The sequence below is a fragment of the Megalopta genalis genome, chromosome 3 (genome assembly GCF_051020955.1).
Source record: "Megalopta genalis isolate 19385.01 chromosome 3, iyMegGena1_principal, whole genome shotgun sequence".
Lineage (NCBI taxonomy): Eukaryota > Metazoa > Arthropoda > Insecta > Hymenoptera > Halictidae > Megalopta > Megalopta genalis.
In genome coordinates, this window is record NC_135015.1 from 5,499,148 (window position 1) to 5,521,013 (window position 21,866).

Genomic DNA, 21,866 nt, shown 5'->3' on the forward strand with positions numbered 1-21,866 from the left:
AATAGTCTTATTTTTCTTACATTATAAACAATTTTGAATTTTCTACGCAATGTTTTCATAAGAAGTGAACAAGGAGTGGTTTCGTCGTTCTTATTTCTTTACGAATTAACGTAATTTCTATGTCAGGTTTTTCGAAGACTCTTTAATTTACACCGAAGGTTTAGCATTACGTTCCGTGAACAATAATCTCTCTTTTGTGTTACATTTACACACTTTGTTCCTTGTAAAGTGGAATTGGGTAATATTTTATTTGAATGGCGGAGCAGAGATACAGATTAACGAGTAAAATTTTATTCGATACTATCGAATAAATATCCAATCGAATAAAAGTTCATCTAAATAAATATATATATGCGAATAAGATTTTATTCGAATGAAGAGTTATATGAATAATTTATTCCAATAAAGAATTATTCGATTATGTACATAGAATAATTTATGACGAATAATAAATAAGCGTTATTCGATTACAATATTTCACTAAAAAGAATTCATTCGATTAATTATTTTATCTTATTCGAAACAATACGAATAATACCCAACACTGTTGAAAAGCAATATCTGCTACGCGTTGTTTTATTGCTTGTGAAGCAGCTTAAAAATTCAACAATTTTATCAAATGGATACTCTCTGATTATTTAAATCCAATACCGAAGAACAAATAAAGTCGAGGAATCGAGAGAGACCTGAGAGTTAATTCAGAGTTAATTGCACTTAACATTGTACACTTGAATGTCTACGGCGTGAATTTGCCTCGATCTTATCGTGCGAAGGGTTTAAAGATATTAATCTCAGCGTAGGAGGTTGGGGGAGCCGATGAAATCACTGCGTTACATCGTTTTAATATTTCATGAAGAAGATACGACGTGTTAATAACACCTCGGGCATTTTAGAAAATATATTAACACACGAGAGCGAAGCAGAAGGTTTCGCGTATATATATTTTCTGAAAACATAGCCCAGAGAATTTCGACGGTTTGCATATTCATTCGCTCCAAAGGACGGATTGAATTTTCTTCGTGTGAAAGCGAACGAGTATTTTCAATTGTACTTATTGCGGTGTTCTATAACGGCGTTTAAAAGTCTATGGTAATTTTGAGACATTACCAAGGATTCAGCTGTCTATTCCCAGGCTTCGCGGCGGGGTTCGCGTAGAACCCGAAACGGTTCGCGTGCTTCGGCGTTTCTAGTTTGGTTCACAAAAGGTCTGGTCTGCTTCGAGAGCGGCTATGATTCTGAACGAGGAAGAGGGAGATAAGACCCTCGCGATTATTCACCGTTGAAATTCAGTTCCTCGCGTTCAGCAATTCCACGGGCCGGAGGCCTGCGGGGGGAGGTTCAGCGAAAACTCTCCATAGCGACTGATTTGCTAAAATTATTCTTTAGGTTGGAAGTAACGAGCGCGGTGTTGCCGATAACCGACAGGAAACGGCTACTCGTAAATTTTCCCTCGTATCATATGATTCACGAAATGGTCTGGTAGTTTCATTATGTTCTCTGTAATTGGTGACTCGGCCGGGCTACGGTTCTGAAAATGGACCCCCCCTTTCGCCAAGATAACGACCGATAATAAATCATCTTTAACGAAGAGTTCATCGAAGGAGCCGCCATTATCACCCTTTCGCCCCACTCCGCCGCGCCGCGGCACACTTTTAATAATATCCGATCGATCAGATTTTTAGTAACCTTCTCGCCGTTTGCAAACTTTATTAATGCCGCCGCTCCCCCTTTTCGCGAACTCTCGTAAAACACCGCATAAAGATATGCCGCGCGGATAACACGAGATTGCATAAAATATTTCAGTTTGGTAGGAATAATTGCGTGCTGCATGTTTTAACAGCAGTCCCGATGAGATTGAGAATCAATATTGAACTGAATTTCGAGCAACGTTATGCTCAGAAATTTTCGCGGGTTTCCCTGTGCAGTAAAATCAAAGCATTAGCAATTCATCTCGAATTGAGAATCGAGTTAAAAATATCCGAGCAAACGCGTTCCCTGCAATTTTAATTTCATCATTGCTGCGAGATCGCGGATACCAATATAAATCCTGGCTTTTATGACTGTTCCCGAACAGTGGTTGTCAAACTGACATTTCTGACAAAAGCGAAACGAAAGTGCAAAATTTGATGCGTTGCAACACTCGACTTAATACGTCGAATGCCACGTTGGTCACACATGGGTGACACTAATTTTTACTAGCTTTTGATATTCAGATTTATTGTTAAATATTCAATGTTTCTAGTAAATATCCTTTTCTGGAATAAAAAGGCGTTAAACTAATAATTACTATGGTACATTTCATCTAATTGCGGTTTCATTAATTAAATGACTTTGTTATTGTGGGAATTGTTTGGGTTGTTATTGTTAAATTTGCCTGTATTCGATAAATCGTCAAATAATAAAGGTCTTCTATAAACATACACGTTGATACACATGTGTGTAAAATTAAAAAAAAATCAAATGGAAACATTGTAAGTTGGAACAAATGTCGTCATTTTATAATTAAAATAGTCTCGAGTACAACAGTTTGATTGCCGCCTTACCTACACGTGTGTCATGGAATTATTTGTCCAGATCTGAAAATTAATTTTCACGCTAAACTATTACGTCTTCTTAATTTCGTGAGCATATGCGTAACGTAAAAACATTGAGAAAGTAATTCATATTATACAATTTACTCTTCCATTTTAACTCAAATGAAATACCTACTTCGATTTTCTCACATTTTGCAGGCTGTTGCCGCGACAGTCAAAGTGTTAAGTATCATGTACGCGGATGAAGTTTATCGCGTTCGCTATTTTCAATGTGCGAGGGATTCGATTAAACCGTTATTTTCCGTTGTTGCAGAGAGCCTCAGGGAGTACTTCACCAAGTACGGGGACATCACAGAAATCATGGTCATGAAAGACCCCACCACGCGGCGATCAAGGTGAGTCGAACCACCGCGAGAGCGTCTTCGATTTATCGCGAAAAACACGCGCGCGTATTCAATTCTTCCCATCGAGCGGTTTTATGCATCGCGGTAGCATCCGCGAGAGGCATCCGGCGTTTTAATCGCCGTGCTGGCGCGAGTATTTGAGATCGCTTATCGGTCTGCGGTTTTATGGAACGTCGTTCCCTTTTGATCCTGAGTTATGGGGGCGTATGACGGTCGACGAAAGATTCCTAGACCCCTTATTAGTCCCGCCGCAGCATTCTGCGTTCGCGTGCGCGCCTTTCCTCACGGAGACATGCAAACTGCGTTATAGCCCTGCGCATTATGCTAATCGCATTTGAAATTAGAGCCGTTAAAATAGCTCTGTCGATCGATGCGATCGGTCAGTGATTTATCGATAATAAAAATGATAGGACGCGAAGATCTATTGCGATTCTTCGTCATGCAGAGACATTTAAATACGGATCATTACGTGAAATAAATTTGTGCATCTATTGAGAAACGGGAGTTAAGTTAAAATTTATTTATGCTAATAATTTATCTTTCTCGATATTAAACCTATCGTGCCTGTCAAAATGACCAGTTTCATATCTTTCATTTTGAAATTGTTGGAATTATACAAACGCTTTTAAAGGAAATAATTGAATAAATTTATTAAAGCATAGGTTTGAATAACGATAGCGAAAAATTTTAATGAGTGCAGTACTGTTATTTATATGACACAACGCGCGTGTTTTAAAGCTTGATGTTAAATTCTTCTGATTACTTTGTTGTAAATCATTCATCTTAGTTCTCAAGGTAAGCTCAAATTTTAGAAACGTGCTTTGTTGACCTTCCCACCATGACATCATCATCCCCGCTGTGTCGTCTGCGATTGGCTACCCGTCTACTTGTTTGCCACTCCCACTAAGCTTCGATGACAAAGTGGGGTCGGCGCATCGACCAATGAAATGGTTGCCTAAACGTGCTAATGCATTCTTCAATCGCGTTTCTTCAACTGAAACGTATTTCACAGTATACTTTCATTGCACCGTTTCTCATTTCTATAAATATCACGAAAATATTCTTGGCAAGTGAGAAATTTTATATGAGTATAATTTTTGTGAAAGACCGACGATCAAATATTTTTGATGTTTAAGTGTTTCCTTACTAGTTTTGACAGTTAGAGTCGAATCATCGAGTTTTACGCGGTAACTTTGGGTAATGCACTTCCTAATCTTTAATATCAATTGATACGTCGTAAACCACCGAGACCGCTGAGATTTATAGCCGAATATAGCAGAGAAATGTAATATTGAGAACCAATTCAAGAAACTCTTTCCATCAGCTCTATCCCAAACTTTTTCACGAGTCTCTTCAAACCAGAAATAGAATGTCCGGATAGGAAGAAATCGCCTCGTTACGTTAACCGGGAATTCTCGGATTTCGAGATAGATGATTGTCAACTCATCGTAAATTTAAGAGTGAAATAGTTTTCGGAATGTCAGTTTCTCTTACTGGCACTGGACGAAGCTTATGATGCTATTGCAGCGAATGTTTATATACCGATATCGACGGCCGTATATCTCGAAAGTTTCTCATTCCGCTACCAACAATAAGAGAAACAACAGTATATCTTTTGGATTTGGTGAATTTAAACGAGGACAGAAGACTTCCTAGTTCTTCCAATTAGAACCGATATCTACTAGTTTTGTAAGAGATTCGCGGATCGTCGTCGATATCTCGCGAGAAGCGGTCGACCGGCTATCGAGAATATCTCGGCGAATGGCTAATCGAATTCCAAGCCGGCTGATAACCTATTTTCGAGTCGTTCGGCCTGTTTATGATAATGTCCCGCGATACGGAGGGATAGCAGGCACGAAATCCGCGTGCACAGATGCGAGCGGACTATCTGCTGCAGCAAGCGGCGAGTTGGTAAGTGCGATGCATCTGCGGTAGATAGCGAAAGGAAATAATGGGCGCTTGGGATCGCTTCGTGGCGCGCAGGTAAAGCTAGCTCGCATTCGTTGTCACATTTATCTGGCTGATAAGTCTATTCTTGGCCAGTGCATCTGGGCCTACCATCTTCAAACACGTTGCGCGTGCTGGATCACTATAAATGCACGCGTCATTACTTACACTTACGTTATGTATCGCTTGCGATTCAGACGATCCTGGATTCAGTACTTTCTGCCGAGGCTTGAATGAAATTGTTAAAATTTTTAGTTGATTCTGATGTAGCAGTTATTTCTTGACTGTTAACTTTTCCGCTTCAAGGAAACAGTTATAAATCCATTGAAATTTGTGTTACATATTTTTATGCATAAACAAAACAGTTTTTACTCTTCCGGAAATGTGAAAAAGTTCCCATTGGACAGTAACAGTTATTCTGCTTTGAAAAAGTTGTTGTACTTGCACAATGGTGCTTTATTTTGCCATTTCGTTTCCATGTAAGAGCGTACAATAAAATAATTACATAGAAATATTTATCCCGTTTCCAGTTTCTTAAATAATGCTAAGTAAATTGAAAAATGGTATAAATTTTTATATTTCACCGTTTACATCTTCAAAATGTTCATTAATCAAATACAAAATAACTGTAAAAATTGTACTTTTATAAAATTAAAGAGATATATATCAAATAGAATTAAAGATATAATATAAAATAATTTAAAACAGAAAAAGGAATAATTCAGAAGTTAGAGTTTACAAAATAACTTATTTTTCTAAAGTTTTAATGTTAAATTATATTTAAATTCAAGTGTTAATTTATATTTATTTTCAATTCCTGCTTTCTGTAGATTTTTGGAGACTTTGAAATTATTACTGAGTTGTATTGCTACTATTACGTTAAAAAAGTTGCTATTATTCTCATCTTCTGTTTTTATATTTGTGTCCTTACTTCAAGTTTGTTAAAAATATGTATTTAAAAGTTAGGTTCTTCAGAAACTGACGACTCCTGTTTCGTGGGTGCCGAATCTAAATATCGTTATTCGCACTAGACTGTGAATATCGCGAGTCGCTGGTAAAAATATCACATACAATTCGCTTGAATGTTCACGTCGAGTAAAGACGTTTGAACGGATTAGGTGGTAAACATAAAGCTGCTCGGTTGTCGGCGGAATAGCGAGAATTTATAGATAGAAAGCGCTGTTAGAACACCGAACAGTGGCTGAAAAAGAGTTAATAGCGTATCTACTATATGGTCGAGTATGAATTTATCGATAGCTCTAGAACGTGTTCCCCATCCGTTCTGTTTCCGACCCACGAATATTTCGTGTCCCGACTTTGCACCAAAAACTAAAATAATCTCCGGCGTTCCCTCGCCGATATCGATAACGTCGCTACGAAGCTTGTGCTCGCAGAGAAATTCTCTCCCGTTCTTACCTATCGCCGAAAGAGAGAGAAGGTGAAGCTTACTGCCACTCGATGATTGGCGTCTCCATAAATAAGTTAGCTTCCAAAAAGGATACGCTTCGACACCGTCTCATGCTCGAAAACTCTCCAACGTGATTCTTTCAGTATTTTATTTATTTTGCACACACAGATTCCGCTTTCCAAAATTCAATGAAGATCTTTTTTTAAGTATCGTTCATTGCCTCGCTGATTTGGCGGAGTTAGAGAAATCGTCTAGTCTCTTCTGTTCCGATAAGTAGAATCTGCTGGAACTTTCTCGCTGTGGAATCTCTTCCTTTAAAAACCGCGCCTATAATCTATCACTGAACTGTGAACATTAATATCCGTTTTATCTTGCAACTGAATAGATGTTTTTCTATATTGTGTACTAATGGGAGCTTTGCACGTAATGAATAAATAGTTAAATAACTTTCCGAGGTCGATTAAAAGATGTGTATAGAGTTTCATACACTGCGACAGCTGTTTGATCGTTTCTCGCAAATATTGTTCAAATAGTGTCTTATTTACATTGCATAATGTACTGCTTAGAATGCTGGATCAGTTCAGAAAACAAGTTTTTCTGCTGGCACTGAATTTCTATTTCTGAGTTGGTTTTGTCGAATACTACACAGCTCTTTCATTTCGGGAGTATGTAAGATTCGGTATGGCGATAGGCGTCTCCGATCAAGTGTTTTCGACTTTTACGAGTGTTTCCGTTTGTAACAGTTACTTACTTCATCTGAAATTACAGTACTTCCCCGCCGTTTATTGTCCGATTAATGTGTTCATTATGTGCGTTGCGTGACGTGACTCGTAAAATGCGCGCCCCGTATTCTGTATTCGATTTCTCTAGGCCAGCTCGTGCGTCTCGTCGTTCCTACCTATATTTTTCAATTCACTTTCAACCTATATCCATCTACGATAACGAAGGAATCACCAGATACGTGTCGTTCGCTAATTCATTTCATCGATTAAATTGCTCTGGAGTATCTTGGCCAGGTGCGATCAGAATTGGTTCTGTCCTTTAAATTATCGTGCTAACTACATTAATTGCTACTTTACTACCGATAATTGTAAAAATATTTGAGCCGTTGAAAGCTGAAATGGTGTAAGTAAAAAGAAGAGGAATTTGTGAATAAAGAAGGACAAAATAAAAGTTTTGTAAAATGCAATAATGTACAGAATTGTTACAACTGTCTGATGTAACCCACTTTCAAGCCTCAACTTAATAAAAAGAATCAAATAAAACATTAAATTAAATATGATTTAATAATATTAAATCAACGTAGCAAAAAATTGACTTATACCACGTTTGCTTTGAAAGGCTCATTTGTACCACCGTTCAGTTTCCACAAACACACGGTACCGGGACATTTTGTATCCATTTCGAATGTATTTCATTTTTAATCACTGTTTCTCGTTTGTTCTGTTCTGCATTTATAGCGTGCCAATTAAAACACTGGCAATGCAATTTATTTAGTGAAACAAAACCTGAGAAAGTAACGCAATCGTTTCTCATTTAAGATCGTGATCTATCTGTGTAAAAATTCGATTTTGACACAAATAACTCCATTATAATATCGCAGTGCAGGTGTCAATTGTATGTAATAGACTTAGGTTAAACACGCGCGAAATAATTATTGCAGGGAAAAGATTTCCGCTTGCGGGGCCCGATTACTTCGAATTCCCAACGAGATAGTTGCTTTCTATTAATTCCGGTTGCCGTGTAATTTGCACCGTTTCCCTTTAATTGTATCTTAACAGCTGATGCAAATTGTCCAAAGTTCGAGTTAAGTTACCTCGGCCCGGTAATTGTTGTCGTGACTTGATAACCTTGCAACCGTACCCGGCTCGTTTCGGCGTCTCTCGGTCCAACAAAAATAGGTGTTTTCGCCTAAGGGTGGCGGCGCGGGGAGAGGGGGAGGGGCGAGATCGAGCAACAGAGCAGCGAGGTGCCGCCGGCAAACAGAAAATCCCCGCAGCGGTACGAACGTTAAATGCCTGGCATCAGAGTAATTACCGGGTTTTAAGTGGAGGAAGCGAGGGGACGACAACGACCGTGACGTCGGACGAGGGTCGAAAGAAGGGACGACATCGGCGAACGGGGTGCGCCACGGCAATACAGGTGGTGATCGTGAAAAGAAGGGAATGGTCCGCGTACAACAGCGAATTGCTTTCTGAATACCACCGTGGTCCCCCGGGAACATTCGCAATAATATCCCCGGATAACGACATTGTCGCATAAATTTCGCAAGCTTTCAAAGAATCGCTGCATCGAATCTGCCGTCACTTTGTTTGTTGCTTTCGTTTTCCTTTGGCGATGCAGATAAATAAATATCCTGATCAGTTAACGAGACAGCGTCCCACAATCTGATGGCGCAGCTATAATATTGCAAACGATGCGAAAAACAAGAAACAACTTTCACGAGTTGATTCTGGAAAACAATGTTTAGAATCCGTTGAATTCTGTTTTCCTTTCAGTAAAAATAAATGGGGACACCGACGGTAGAAGTTGTATTTTAATTTCAAAAATTGATTCTAAAAAGTACTGATTAGAATCCGCATCGGTTTAGTGAATCAATGTTCATCCGAGACCAGTGAATGAGACAAAAAGTCAATGAGTAAAAATGACTCGTAATCTGATGATACATACGTATATACAATGGCGGTCATATACTTAAGACCGCTTGAAAAACGGTATAACTTTCTTAAAACGGGGCTAAATGACTAGAATTTTTGTTAGATGAAAGAGGGACTAGTCTACTAGACAGTGACTAAATACTTTTTTAATTTTGTTATTACTTAGAATTGCAAGGAAGAATAAAAAATCTCACGTTTTTTAACTTTTTCATCTGAAAAATACTTTTTGTAGATCTCTGTAACTTATGTTCATGGTGAAAATTTCATCTAAATCGGATGCTATGAGCAATAAACAATTAAAGATCGCGAAGATCGCAGTTCTTTCACGATTCCTGACACTTTCGACCAAAAACTGTCAAAAATCTGCAGTTTTTTAACTCTTTCAACGCTTGTAACTCGACTCTGCGTTAACCGATTTCGATCAAATTTTCAGGATGCATATAACTTACTGAGATCTACAAAATGCATTCTTTAAATTATCGTTATAGGCTTGGATAAAAAGTTGAAAAAAGGATGTTGCAAAATTAGAAAGAAAGTATTTTAGTCACTGTCTAGTAGCCTAGTCCCTCTTTCATCTAGAAAACATTCAAGTCACTTAGCACAGTTTTAAAAAAGTTATACCGTTTTTCAAGCGGTCTTAAGTATATGGCCGTCACTGTAAATGAGGACAGCGATCATGAGACAAAGGAGTTCCACACTGAGCGACGATACTCGTAAGCTCGTAAGATCTACAAAGCGCGATTATGTAGTGGGTTGCTGCGCTGGACAATTCCGCGCCGCATCGTGTCGTTCATATTGCCAACATTGCACTGTTTTATAGTATAACTCAGTGCCTGGAAGACAGAAGACCGTGGAATGTATCGTTGACTTACTTTTTACTTTATCGAATCGGAGAGGTCTCCGAGTATGATCCGCGCGTCGACTTAGTAATAAGAAACCGAGAAATGTCAGATTTACGGATACTCGTTTGCATAAACTATCGCGGGGATGGTTTCATTCATCTCCCGGTGTCTCGCAGCTGTGCAGACGTTTTCCGTATACCGTGGATGCAAAGATGACACTGTGGCCTCGATTATTCATTACATTCGTCATGGCGTACTTACGTTAATGCGTGTCACGAAGTGGCGCGCTTTCATGATTTACGGTGGCTCCTGTGTGAATAGAAGGCAGCTAGTCTTTCCTTTTGATGTATCCTCGAATGGCCCATGATCAAAGCACGGTATAAACATGCAAGCGACAGGAATGTTCGACACAGCGGAGGCTCATCCTCGTCGCTGCCATCGCGGGTCGCTCCGTGTGGCCGGGGAGTTAAGGCCAGGAACACTTTGACATATGACTTGACACTGAGCTGGGAATAAGAAGAACAAGTCGCGTTTGCGATGATTTGATGACGCTTGCAAGCATCCGTTGCTGTTTGCCAGTGTTTTTTTCACTATCGGATCGGCTTTGTTTCTTCAACTGACTCATTTCGAAGGATCCCTTTTTGGTATGCGATTTTAGATAATAAATATTATTTCAGGACGATGTCTTTGTTGTCATATTATATGATATAGATATGGTGCCAGTGATTGAGCATCAATAGATTCGCCAAAATAAATTTTCTAAGCTAGACACAGAAGATAGAAGATAATAAAGTAAAGAAAATACAATGTGTTGAGAAAAATAGGACCAGGTTTGCACGCTGTACAACTTACTTTAGAACGTTATGCTTACCAAGGGTATGACAGTAAATACCACTGGATATTGAGGCAATTTAAAGTACATCAAAATGAATGTTCTAAGTTGTACACAGAAAGAACAAAAGATAATTTCAGAAAGATAATAGTTTTACTTGTTTACGAATAAACTCCTTACGAAAGAAGATAATGTCCAGGATCCGCGGAACAACAAATGGCAACTTTAGGCAGAGTTTTATATTTTCCAGATAGTGGCAGTTTACGTGGAGCTGGAGGTGAGAACAAGATCGGTATATAATTAGACTCCGAAGATGATAAAAAGTTGATTGAAAAGGGAGAAATTTCACAGTTAAGGGACAATATCGCTTACCGAGGAACATTCAAGGCTAAGATTGTTTTCTCGGGAGCTGACGGCATTCCCGACGAGCGAATGGTAAATTGTTTCCCCCTGTCGTTTATTCCAGAGCTCAATTGCCTTCTAGGGTATCTGGAATCCATTAACGCCAGACTATGCTACTAATTGGCGCGTTTCTATAACGGCGTGTTGTTAAAGGGATTGTACAGCGATAATCGCAGTTAAATTGTCGCATAACTCTTTAAATTATCCTGTCCCGCTTGCACTAACGTCGCTTACGCTTTACTGTCTAGCTTTTCTTCGTTTAATTAATTGGCCAGAAACTTCAACCTCCGCGCTCTCTCTCTTTCTCTCTCTCTCTCTGCCTCTCTCTCTCTCTCTCTCTCTTTCTCTTTCGGTCTCTTTCTCTTTCTAATTATTCATTCCTTTCATTCCCGTGAGAACGGTAGAGAAAGAGAGAAGAACGAAGAGGGAGATGAGAGAATAGGGAGGCAGGCAAGGTCGAAGCAGCCGGACAACAAAACGAAACACGGGACAACTTACTTGCGCCGAGTTATAAAGCAGAAGCAACAGTCGAGCCTATTCACACCCGCTTATTATGCGGAAATAAAGCCCGTAGAATCAAAGTGCAAGTGAAAGTAGCTCGAAGTCGAATGGCAATTAGGAGTTCCCCCTTTTCGGCCATTCTAATAGGATTTCACTCGTGAGCACGTTATCGGTCGGCTCCTGAGAGTTCAACGCTGGCCCCGCAACTGCCTCGTTCAATCTCGAAAATGTTCGCTTTGCTGAGGAGCATTCATCTTAGCTAAATTATACGTTGTCTTACATTCACAACGGTTATCGTTATAGTTAATAAACGACGCTGTATTGAAAGACGAGTTTCTTTCGTTACTTTGCACGATAAACCAGAATTGGGTAATAATACTTCCAGCCGTAACACATAAATTAATTTAACATTAACCGTTTGTACAGGGTGTCCAAAAATGTTTCGCATAGGCGAACTCTGCATCCCCGGATCGGCAAAGAAAGTTTCCACAAAAGTATCCTTGACAGACTTTTGAAAGGTCAACATTTTTTTTTAACCGTCAAAATTTGGACGAGTAAAAAAGTTCAAAAAGATTTTGACTTTGAAAGAGTCGGTCAAGGACACTTTTGCGGGAACTTCTTTTGACAGATCTTCACCAATTCGAAGATGCAGAGTTCACTTATGCTGGTCACGACAAAACACATATTTTGACACCCTATACATATCTAACGTGAATTAAATGCTAGTTTAATTTTCCGAACAATGCGTAGGATAATTCTAAAAAAGATGCGGTAGTGATTAATAAAATTATACCATTATTTACAAGTATCTTATCTTAAATATATTTCAAATTGTAAACCCAGCAACTGTACTAAATGATTCTACAGTTTTATGGACTATTGCAATGATGTGTACAATGTTATAATACCCTTCATGCAAGGGGAGAAAAGTATCTTACTTCGCACACAGAAAATCAGCTTCATGTAAATTATTATTCGGTATTATAACTTCAGGAAGCCACCTCCTTATAAACTGTTTCACAATTTTCACGTAGAGGGCAGGCTGCGCCAAACGAGGTAACTATGAAGATTCTTACCAAATCAAACAGCATACCTGCAAAATAAGAACAATCTCTACAATTACTGTGCGTACAGTTAAGAGAATTTTGACACAGGTATCACAACCGATTAGCGGCGTAGAGGGGATCGAGAGGGCTAGGGCGCGAATAAAACCGGCAAAAGATACTCGGGGTAAGTGGTTCAATTACTCTGCGAGAAGCGAACCCGCGTCTGGTAGCCGGTTCCGCGATATTAACCGGGACGTGGCCTCGATAGATTTAAATTTCTTCGGCGGAGATCTGGGAAATTTGTCTGGCAGGTGGAAGCCGCTTAGAGACGTAGCCAGAGGAAGAGGGTGAACGAGGACGACAGCCGGCCGAGATAGAGGAGAACCCGGGGTTCTATAGGGTTCGGGAACAAGGGTGGTTGAATCCCTCAGCGCCACGTCGTAGCTCATATCTGCCGCAAAGGGACGTGGAACCTGTATGCAGGGGCTGAGGCATGGGGTTACTCTGCGGGTTGTAAATTAATGGTTAGCCCGTGGCACAAGGAGGAGGGATGGGAGGGTGGCAGGGTGGGAGGTTCGTCCTAAGGGTTCTGCTTGATCTATGGACGGCGTGTGTGCCAGGTCAAACGGGTCTTGTCCGCTCATACGAGGTCTGCCGCGAAAATTCTCTCTTTCCTCGATCGGCTGCAGATCGATACCCTTTTGTACGCGGGATCCGTGCAGCGCCTAGATTTTTTGGCGCGTTTAACGCGTTATCTGTCTCCGAAATCAGTGCCGAGGATGCTCGGCGCGGCTGCGAGCCTGAGCCCGAGGTATTCGCGTCTTTGAAATGCAAAAGCGACGCTCGATCGAGACCCTCCTTTACGATTTATTCGAGCGGCTGGAGGCTGGGAGCTGATCCTGGGAACGATCGGAGCACCACGCTCGGTATTCCGCAGCAGTTAACTCCGGAACAGAACTCCTGGAAACGTAGTACACGCGGAAACTCCTACGCTTCGCGTCCTCTATCCTACACTTGACGGGTACTACGTTTCTTGGCCGGTCTCTGCGTCGGGGTCTGAAGGGATTTTTCTCGCAGAAACTGAATACAGAAGCTTTACGACGCTTGGTTAGGATTCATTCTGCATGCATGGAATAGATTTGTGAATCCTCATTTATAGACGCTGTCAAAATCGTAGTAATTATTTATCATGGATCGATAGACGATTCTGTGATGAAAGTCAACTCCTTTTAACTGGCATCCTTCAATTTTGCAGACGTGTGCTTTAAAAGTGTCGATCCATCTGTATCAATATTCCTCAGAGAAATCCCCGAAATACAGCTCTCACTTTTAAATAATAAATCACGACATTACGAGAGGAAGACAAACACAAGAAGAGAGTGTTAAAGACTCTGTTATATTTAAAACGTTCTTAAAAGTGTAATTGTTGTATGAACCAATAAGCTCGACATCATAAGCATAAGATGCAATAAATCGTGTAAAAAGGAAATAATGTAGGTCGAAAGAAATGTGCATTGGTTCTGGTAATGAACTATCTTCGAGTACAAAGAGTTAAGAGATGCGACTGTTTCCTCAACAATTGCAAAACATTCTACGACAGCACCCTACACGAAGCTCTAAGTCGCGTAATTCATTCCTCCGATTCCACGATCGGTCGAAGGGAACATTCTTTTTGTCGCTGAACAAACTGAAAGAAATTTGGCGACAGAACGACACCTTCCAAGTGTCCAGAAGCGATCGTTATTCCAGCGAAAATGAATCGAAATCCTCATTTCAGCTCCCACCTCCAGGCCGGCGCGCGGCGAGAGGGAAAAAGAGAAAAAGGGTCACGAGATAGGGAATAGAATGAGTGGCGTCTAGAGGGGGAGAACGAAGCGTTCTCGTATCGACAGCCTCATTTCCTGCTTCGAACTTATCAAGACAAATACACGGTGAACACGCTCTCCCGTTCTTCCAGCCACTCTAGCGATCGGAAAATATCTCTAATGAACAAACTATCCGATTTGAGCTCCCGCAGCCCTGCCAACCGTATCGCGCGCTACGGTGCCGGCACCACGCTCTCCTCCCATCAGCCCCCGGGAGAAGGTTGGAAGTCTTCGATAACCAATCTCAATTTCAGCGCGATGTATCCGTTACGTGGTGGCTGGCTCCCATTTCGGCTCCTCTCGCTTCTTCCAGCTTTTTTTCCGGGCTTTCCCTTTCGCCTCGGCCTCTGCCCCGGCGAGGTGTCCGTTGTCTATACCGGTTTGGTTTATTAGAACCGTTCGAGGCTCGCGTCTTTCACCCTCGATATTTCCCCCTCGCCGCCCCGGCACCGGTTGCCAGGTAACCTGGATACGTCCTGCTCTTCAGAGGCCTCCGATGTCCGCGGGATACCAGTTCCATCGGTCCTTTTTTCTCGGTCGGCCTCTAAACCGACGACACGCCGCGTCGCGTCGCGACGCGCGATATCGTTCCTAGCGCATTAATCGGCTCGACAAAAAGATTTTCGCGTGTAGAGAAATTGAATGGCCATTGTCGAACGTCCGGGACCGCCGCCGGTAGAAACTGGAGCGTATAGAGCGCGCAGAGGAAATCTCTTCAGCTCCCGTGAATAGGAACGATTTTCTCTCCGGAGCGTTTGATAAATTAATATGGAATCCAACTTTTCGCGTACCAGCTCTCGAGACACGTAATCAAAATTCATCTGTAGGCATCAGGCTCTCTGTCTTTATCTCTCCTCACTCCTCGCTTCTCTCTTCCTGCTCCGCTCTTCAGAGAAGCATTCTCCAATCAATTCGTTCCCCTATTCAAAACGGATAACCATGAATTTTCTGCGCAATCGAGGGACGTCCGACGGCAGTCAGCAAGAAAGCAATTTTAAAATCGCGAATCGCCGATAGTTTCTCCGATTACTTCAATCACTGGCTCGTTCATCTTACCGGCAGAAAATCCCATTACCCCCCGGCGCGAGCATCGACTCGCTGCTGCTGCTGCTACTGCTGCTGCTACTGCTGCAACGAAAGAGTGCCGGGAGCCGGATGACGAGATTCGTCGCCGGCAGGATCGAACGTAATTTGCGTGGCCTTTCCTTTTATTAGGGAGCACGGGCTCGGACAAAGTTTACGCCCCCGCCTCGAAAGTTTCTCGCAGTCCCGAAATTTCGTCGTTGCATTTCAGAGGACCCGGCGAGCTTCCAGGCGGGGAACGCGCCGAGCAGCGCAGAGTGAAGCGGAAACGCTGCGAGAGGGGGGAAAGAAGCCGGAAGGAAGAACCCGGTGGACTGTGGAGCCGTATACCCGCCGGGCAATCTGTTAATTCGATCGTAAATCGTCGTTAGCGGAAAATTTAGTTGGAACTTACCGAGCGATAATTACACAGGTTTTGCAGCGGCTGGCGCGGGCCTCGAAAACGAAACGAGACGGAATAGAACGGGAAAACTGGCTGGAAGAAAGCTGCGGAGCGAGCGGAGCGAGGGCGGAGAGACGGTGGCTGAAGTAGAATTTATTGGGCGATAAGCGCCCTGCAACTTTCTTCCCTTACGATCGTCATTCTTTATCAGGCCACTCGTGGTCGACACCAGCGTATCGAGGCCGGGATACTAGGCTTTATGAATCGGGATTATTAAGGTCCTTCCAGGATCGTAGATCTTCCGTCTCTACCCCTTGCCAGCCGCCGATCGCCGATGAAAACGTCGCCGTCGAGCACTTCCGGTCCTCCATCTTCATAGCGCTCCGGCTCCGTTGTTTTCCCGATCGCGAACCATCTCCTTTCTCTTCCGGTAAAATCTATACCGAGCATCACCGGGGAAACTGATTCGTAAAATGTGGGCAGATCGTTTCTCTTCTCTCCCAGTATTTTACAGTCCGATTCTAATATTCCTGTGCTTCGCGAACGATGATTTGTTCGAAGTATCGCTGGTGGATGCGGAGATCGGCATACGTGAAATAGTGTGGATCTGGGAGAGTAAATGGTCGAATCTAGGCGATGCTCAAAAATGTGTCGTGGTATAAATCACGGGTGATGTACAACTGGGGCGAGATGAGTTTTTGGGGGAAGTTAGCGGAGGGTTGAATGCGGGAATCCTTAGACCACTTACTATGTAGGATTTTGTCATAAATCAGAAGAAATATAGTTTCGTATAGATTGCTTTTCACGAGCTAACCGATATAACCACCTTGCTGTAATTCTTTCGTGCACTTGCCAACTGGCAGATAATGGAATCGACGGTCCGGGATACGGCTAGCCACGTTGCGGAAGAAGTAGAGAACAAGCTGCTACTAAACAAATTCGTCGTTTATTTAATCTGTTAGTGGCAATGTTAGAATAAAATAATTGCGTTTGTCGATCATGAAATGGAGAACTAAGACGTGTTTAATCACGCTAAATAATTTTATTATATTCTTCGATTATTAATATGAAATTTGTGTACAAGTCAGCCCTAAAATAAAGGACAAAGCTGTGTTGAAATACGCTGTTCAATTTTCGAATGCGCTAAAAGAAACGCTGTTAATCATTCGTTGTTACAAGATGTTTATAAATGCATAAATGAGAACATCTTCAATATATTAGGTCTACCGGAAAGTTCTGTCCGTTTAAGAAATGAAAGGAAATAATAGATTTTTCATAAATTTAGTAATATTTATTGTACAATATAATTTCCGTCGTTACTTATGACCTCTTGCCAGCGTGATGGCAATTTGTGAGCAACATTTTTCAAAAATATATGTCTCAAATGAATATGTGCATATCTATTGAAATTTGCAATGACATTATCAGACAGAACTTTCCGGTAGACCTAATATTTCGTGATAAATCACCAAGCCTTCGTTCGTGAAAAATCAACCACCATAATAACTAGAACGAATAGATTAAATTCGAAATAATGAAAACACTTAAGGAATTTAAAGATACTATTGTATTATATTCAATTCATTGAAAATATTAAAAAAGAAATAAATATCTGTTAAGATCCTGTGTCTTACAGTGAATGCAGTACATATTTTTATTTTACATAAAGATCCGCAGTCAAATAATATCACAATGCATATGATTTCTCTTACAGCGATATTAATTGTTATAAAGATTGAATTGAAAATTGAATTCCAAATGAAATTCTGTATCACTTGAGGAAGCATTGGTAGAAAGGCAAGAATCATTAACGTGATAGCTACCGCGGGAAAGTTAACGAACGAGTGGTTAACAATAAAGAGCGTTTTATTATTCGTAGTAACGCGAACAAGGTAGCCCCCGGTAGCCGGCGTATCTAAGGCATCTTCGAACTTCCGTGTTTCCCGCAATGAGAACGGGGTTGAAGGGAGCTCGGTCAAGCTTACCCGCTGGTTATAAGGTTTTCCGGTGATAGGCGAGCGCGTGGTCGAAACTACCGCTGGAGCGATGGATGGGAAAGGTGTTGAGTAATTTATCAGGGTGCCTGAAAGGCGTGGGTGGCGATGGTACGAGCTTCTCGAGGAACGTGTGGATCTCGGCGGTAGCGTGAAAGTCTTATCTGACCAGCGGGGGGTCCCAAGAGTGTTCATAACCCCCGAACGCAACGATAATCCTCTTAGATTCATCGCGACCACTACGGAACGTCATAAATCTGGTATCTGTTATTCGCGAACCTAACAACGCCGCTCCGCGCCGGGGACAACTGATTCCTCGTACGCGATACGTTTGCCCGGCTTCAACGAACTTCGCTCGTGTACCTACACTACTGCTGCTGACAGGGTGCCCGCCGCAAACTAGTTCGTTACTTCTGATTGCCAGCGGAGCGTGAGCCGCATGAACGCGACTATTTCACGCTTCGCTATTCTGCCGCTGGAAAAAGATCGGAGATCGACGCGACAGCGAGATCTGATTTGCCGCAATTAGTTTTTCTAATCTGGATCCGCCGACAAACAGTCATCGCGGCGAGGTGTCATAAATCTTGCGAAACAGTTCCTACTTGCGATCTCATTTGTTTCTTACATATTTATCAGCCTTAGCTTATCAAACTTTAGCACGTTCGAGTTGGCTCACTGCAGCGATGTCAGGATACAGTGTGACAAGAAATTACAGGCAACTTTCTTTCGATACTTAATTGTATCTCTGTCGTGACGTTTCTGATGAGATCTTGAAATATTTTATTCATTTAGTACATTTGTTCTAGTTCTGAAGTGGACAATGCACAGCGCTCAAAAATAGGAACTTGCATTGTCCAGCCTTCCTGGTAAAGTCTCCCTAATTGACGCTAAGCTTGTACACAAAAATGGACAATTTGGGAAGAGGAGATACGATTATTCGAGCCTTGCGGCTCATTTTTATAGTTACCGGTTGTAAGCGATTATAAAAACGAGGTGCAAGGCTGGAGTAATCGTACCTGCTCTTTCCAAATTTTCTGCACAATCTGAGCGTTAATTAGGGAGAATTTACTGTACTTTGATCAGAGTAGCTTGAGTGTCAGAGTTTTGCATGGACTGCCATATCCGTCACAGAACATGCAAATCTGATGAAACGGTTTTACAAATCTAACGACGCTAAGTTTTAAAAGACGTAAAGTCCGTATATAGTCTACCATTCCAACCGGAAACCTTAGTTAGGGGTTAACTTTTTCAGTAAATTCTTTAGCCGAGAGACTCGAGGCGACGCGCGATGGAGAATTTGGCCTAAAAAGCTGGCAATAGATTCATTTAATGAACTTGTATAAAATATAAAATTTTTGCTTTCTGAGAAAGTTGAATGTACTAAAAGTTTAGAGCTTTTGCGATACTGTTTCACTCGTAACAAGTTATTACTGTTTACTTATTAATAATTTCTCTACGCTGGAGAGAAGTCGTCAGATATTATCAATAAATCAGTAAAATATATTACATTTTAAACAATTCATATAGAGTTTGTTCTGCTGTTATTAAAATTGGTACGGATTTTTGTTTACGATTCAGCTTGTATACTCCCTGGATCGCCCTAAGTCATAATTCTTTGTTAAGACAAGAGTTTCGTAGTACTAACAAAATCATTTCTCTGTGAATAGAATTTTCATTAAAGTAATTAGAGCACGCGAATCACTGAACTCTTTCCTACACTTTCAGAATTTAATTATAACGCTTCTGTAACGCTTCTTAACATTCTGTATAATTTCTGTATAATCGTTGCATAACTTTTAATATTTTTGGAATACTAAAGAGTCTAGTACCTGCACATGTAAATAAATTGAATTAAAAAAGTCTAGCTGCCAATTTATGTCTGTAAGAATTTCCAAACGTTTTTAATTACGTTTAACACGTTCCGTGCCACGTGTACCATCGATGGTACACGCTTGCATGTTTACTTAGTGAACTGAACAAATTGTTTACAAGAAATTTAGAACCGAAGAATCAATTTCCACCGCAAGAATGGGCGTTGATAAGTTTTTGTTACGTTGTTATGTGTACGAGAATTAATAATATTGCACGTAATACATCAAGTTTTAGTAAAATATCAAAGTGTGAAGATTCGAGTAAAAAAAGCTCGGCACGGAACGTGTTAATTAAGTTTCAAAAAACGTTTTTTAGCCATTGTGCAGTGAACTAATCCTTTTAACATCCTAAGAAAATTTAGATCGCTTGGCCCAATTGTAAAAATGTTATTCCGTTTTAAAGGGTGTACGAATAACTTTGTACGTCGACTGTAGATTAAACTTAGGGAAACATGAGACAAATATTCGATGAAGATAATGAAAATACGATAAACGAATGTACTTCTGTCCTGACTAAAGCAAATAAAACAGTTTTGACCAGCTTTCGAGACCAAATACACCGCTGTGAGACGATTGCCCAGGTTCCAGGTTGAAAGGAAAAATTCTGGAGGGTTCGAGGATCGTATGAAGACCGGAAGTCACGAAGATCCGTGAACAGGGCTCCGCCTCTCGGTCTCGTTGCAGCGGGTCTCTATGTCCGGCCTCCCTCTCAGGTCGCGTTCGACGGTGTTCCGTGTTTCGCGGTGAAAACACGCGATTCCCGCGTTAACTCCCGCAGAGCTCAGCGGGTGTCCTCACTCGGACTCGCATTAACCAACCCCCGCGTTCCCTGCGCCATGCCAACCACCCTTCAAGTCCCTCTGCGAACCACGACGCCAGGGACGTGTGCCCACAACACATCGACTGCCCTTCTGCTATCTCGACCTCGCCTCGGTACGTATTATACTCCCACGTATGGACATCTATCCACCCTCGTTTATTCTTATACATTATCCGTGCAGATGTGCCCCGTGCCGTTTAATAACGCGTGCACGCATCGATCGTTAAATTTAGCTCCACGGAAATTAAGAGTTTACTACGGTTAATCGGCTACGCCTGCAGGCACGCGATTTCCGCCACGGATTCTTGCATTATTCCGTGACGGCGTGCCCGGTCGATGGTTTGAATTATTCGCGGGAAACCGTGCCTCCTCCGTCTCCACCGCGAGCTCTGCGAGCATTGACAGTGACAGTCGCTGTGGGAATTCCAGATGAACATGAATGTTTGAACAAAGGCGCAAAAGTGGTCGGATTGGACTACTATGCTTAGTTTTTTTGCGGTGAACACCAGATACCTCGCACTTCCGCCTTTTTGCCGGATATTTTCACACCGCTGTCGATCGTTTAATTACTGTCAAGTTCCCTTTCACCTTCCTTGCTTCGTGGTTTTACAAAATTTTTCGGGTTACTCCTTTGCTGCGAAAATCGAGCAATCACATGTTATAGTATATATGTATACTTCGAAAGTATTGGACAATTTCTTTCATGGACAACTGTTTTCGTTTCTCGTTATTGTTTTATAGCTTATGAAACGATAAAGAGCAATGTCAATTTACACAACAGGGTGATTGGCGGGGTAAATTTATTGTTCTTTACGGCTATTTCATTTTTATCGTGTACAGATATTCGTAATTTGGTGATCACAGAAATGCGTATCTTTATAAAAATTCTCACTTTCATACAGTGACCCACGAAAGTGTTCGTACACATTTTAAAATGCAATTACTTTTTCAGAATTGAACTAAATGACTTAAATTTTTTCTCAGATGATAGAGGGATCCATCTACTACACAGTGGCTAAAAAGCTTTTTTTTAATTTTGCCATTACTTGGAATGAAAAGAAAAAATTAAAAACCCTCGTTTCTTAACTTTTTTTATTTTAACCTATAACGAAAATTTAAGAAATGCATTTTGTAGATCTCGGGAACTTATATACGTGCTGAAAATTTGATCGAAATCGGTTAATCCAGAGTCGAGTTACAGATGTTGAAAGATTTTAAAAACTGCAGATTTCTTACAGATTTGATTGAAATCATGATAAAACTTCGATTTTTGCGATC

At 41.3% G+C, this 21,866-nt stretch overlaps 1 protein-coding gene across 7 annotated transcripts in view; it reads left to right on the forward strand.

Moving 5' to 3' along the window:
• The window catches only part of Rbp6 (RNA-binding protein 6), a 1,210,230-nt gene that overhangs the window by 553,776 nt on the left and 634,588 nt on the right, over positions 1 to 21,866 (forward strand). For all 7 annotated transcript variants that reach the window (XM_076519698.1, XM_076519695.1, XM_076519692.1 and 4 more), the window contains exon 3: positions 2,848 to 2,929. In XM_076519698.1, coding sequence (XP_076375813.1) covers positions 2,848 to 2,929 — 82 coding nt within the window. The remainder of the gene's footprint in view (positions 1 to 2,847; positions 2,930 to 21,866) is intronic.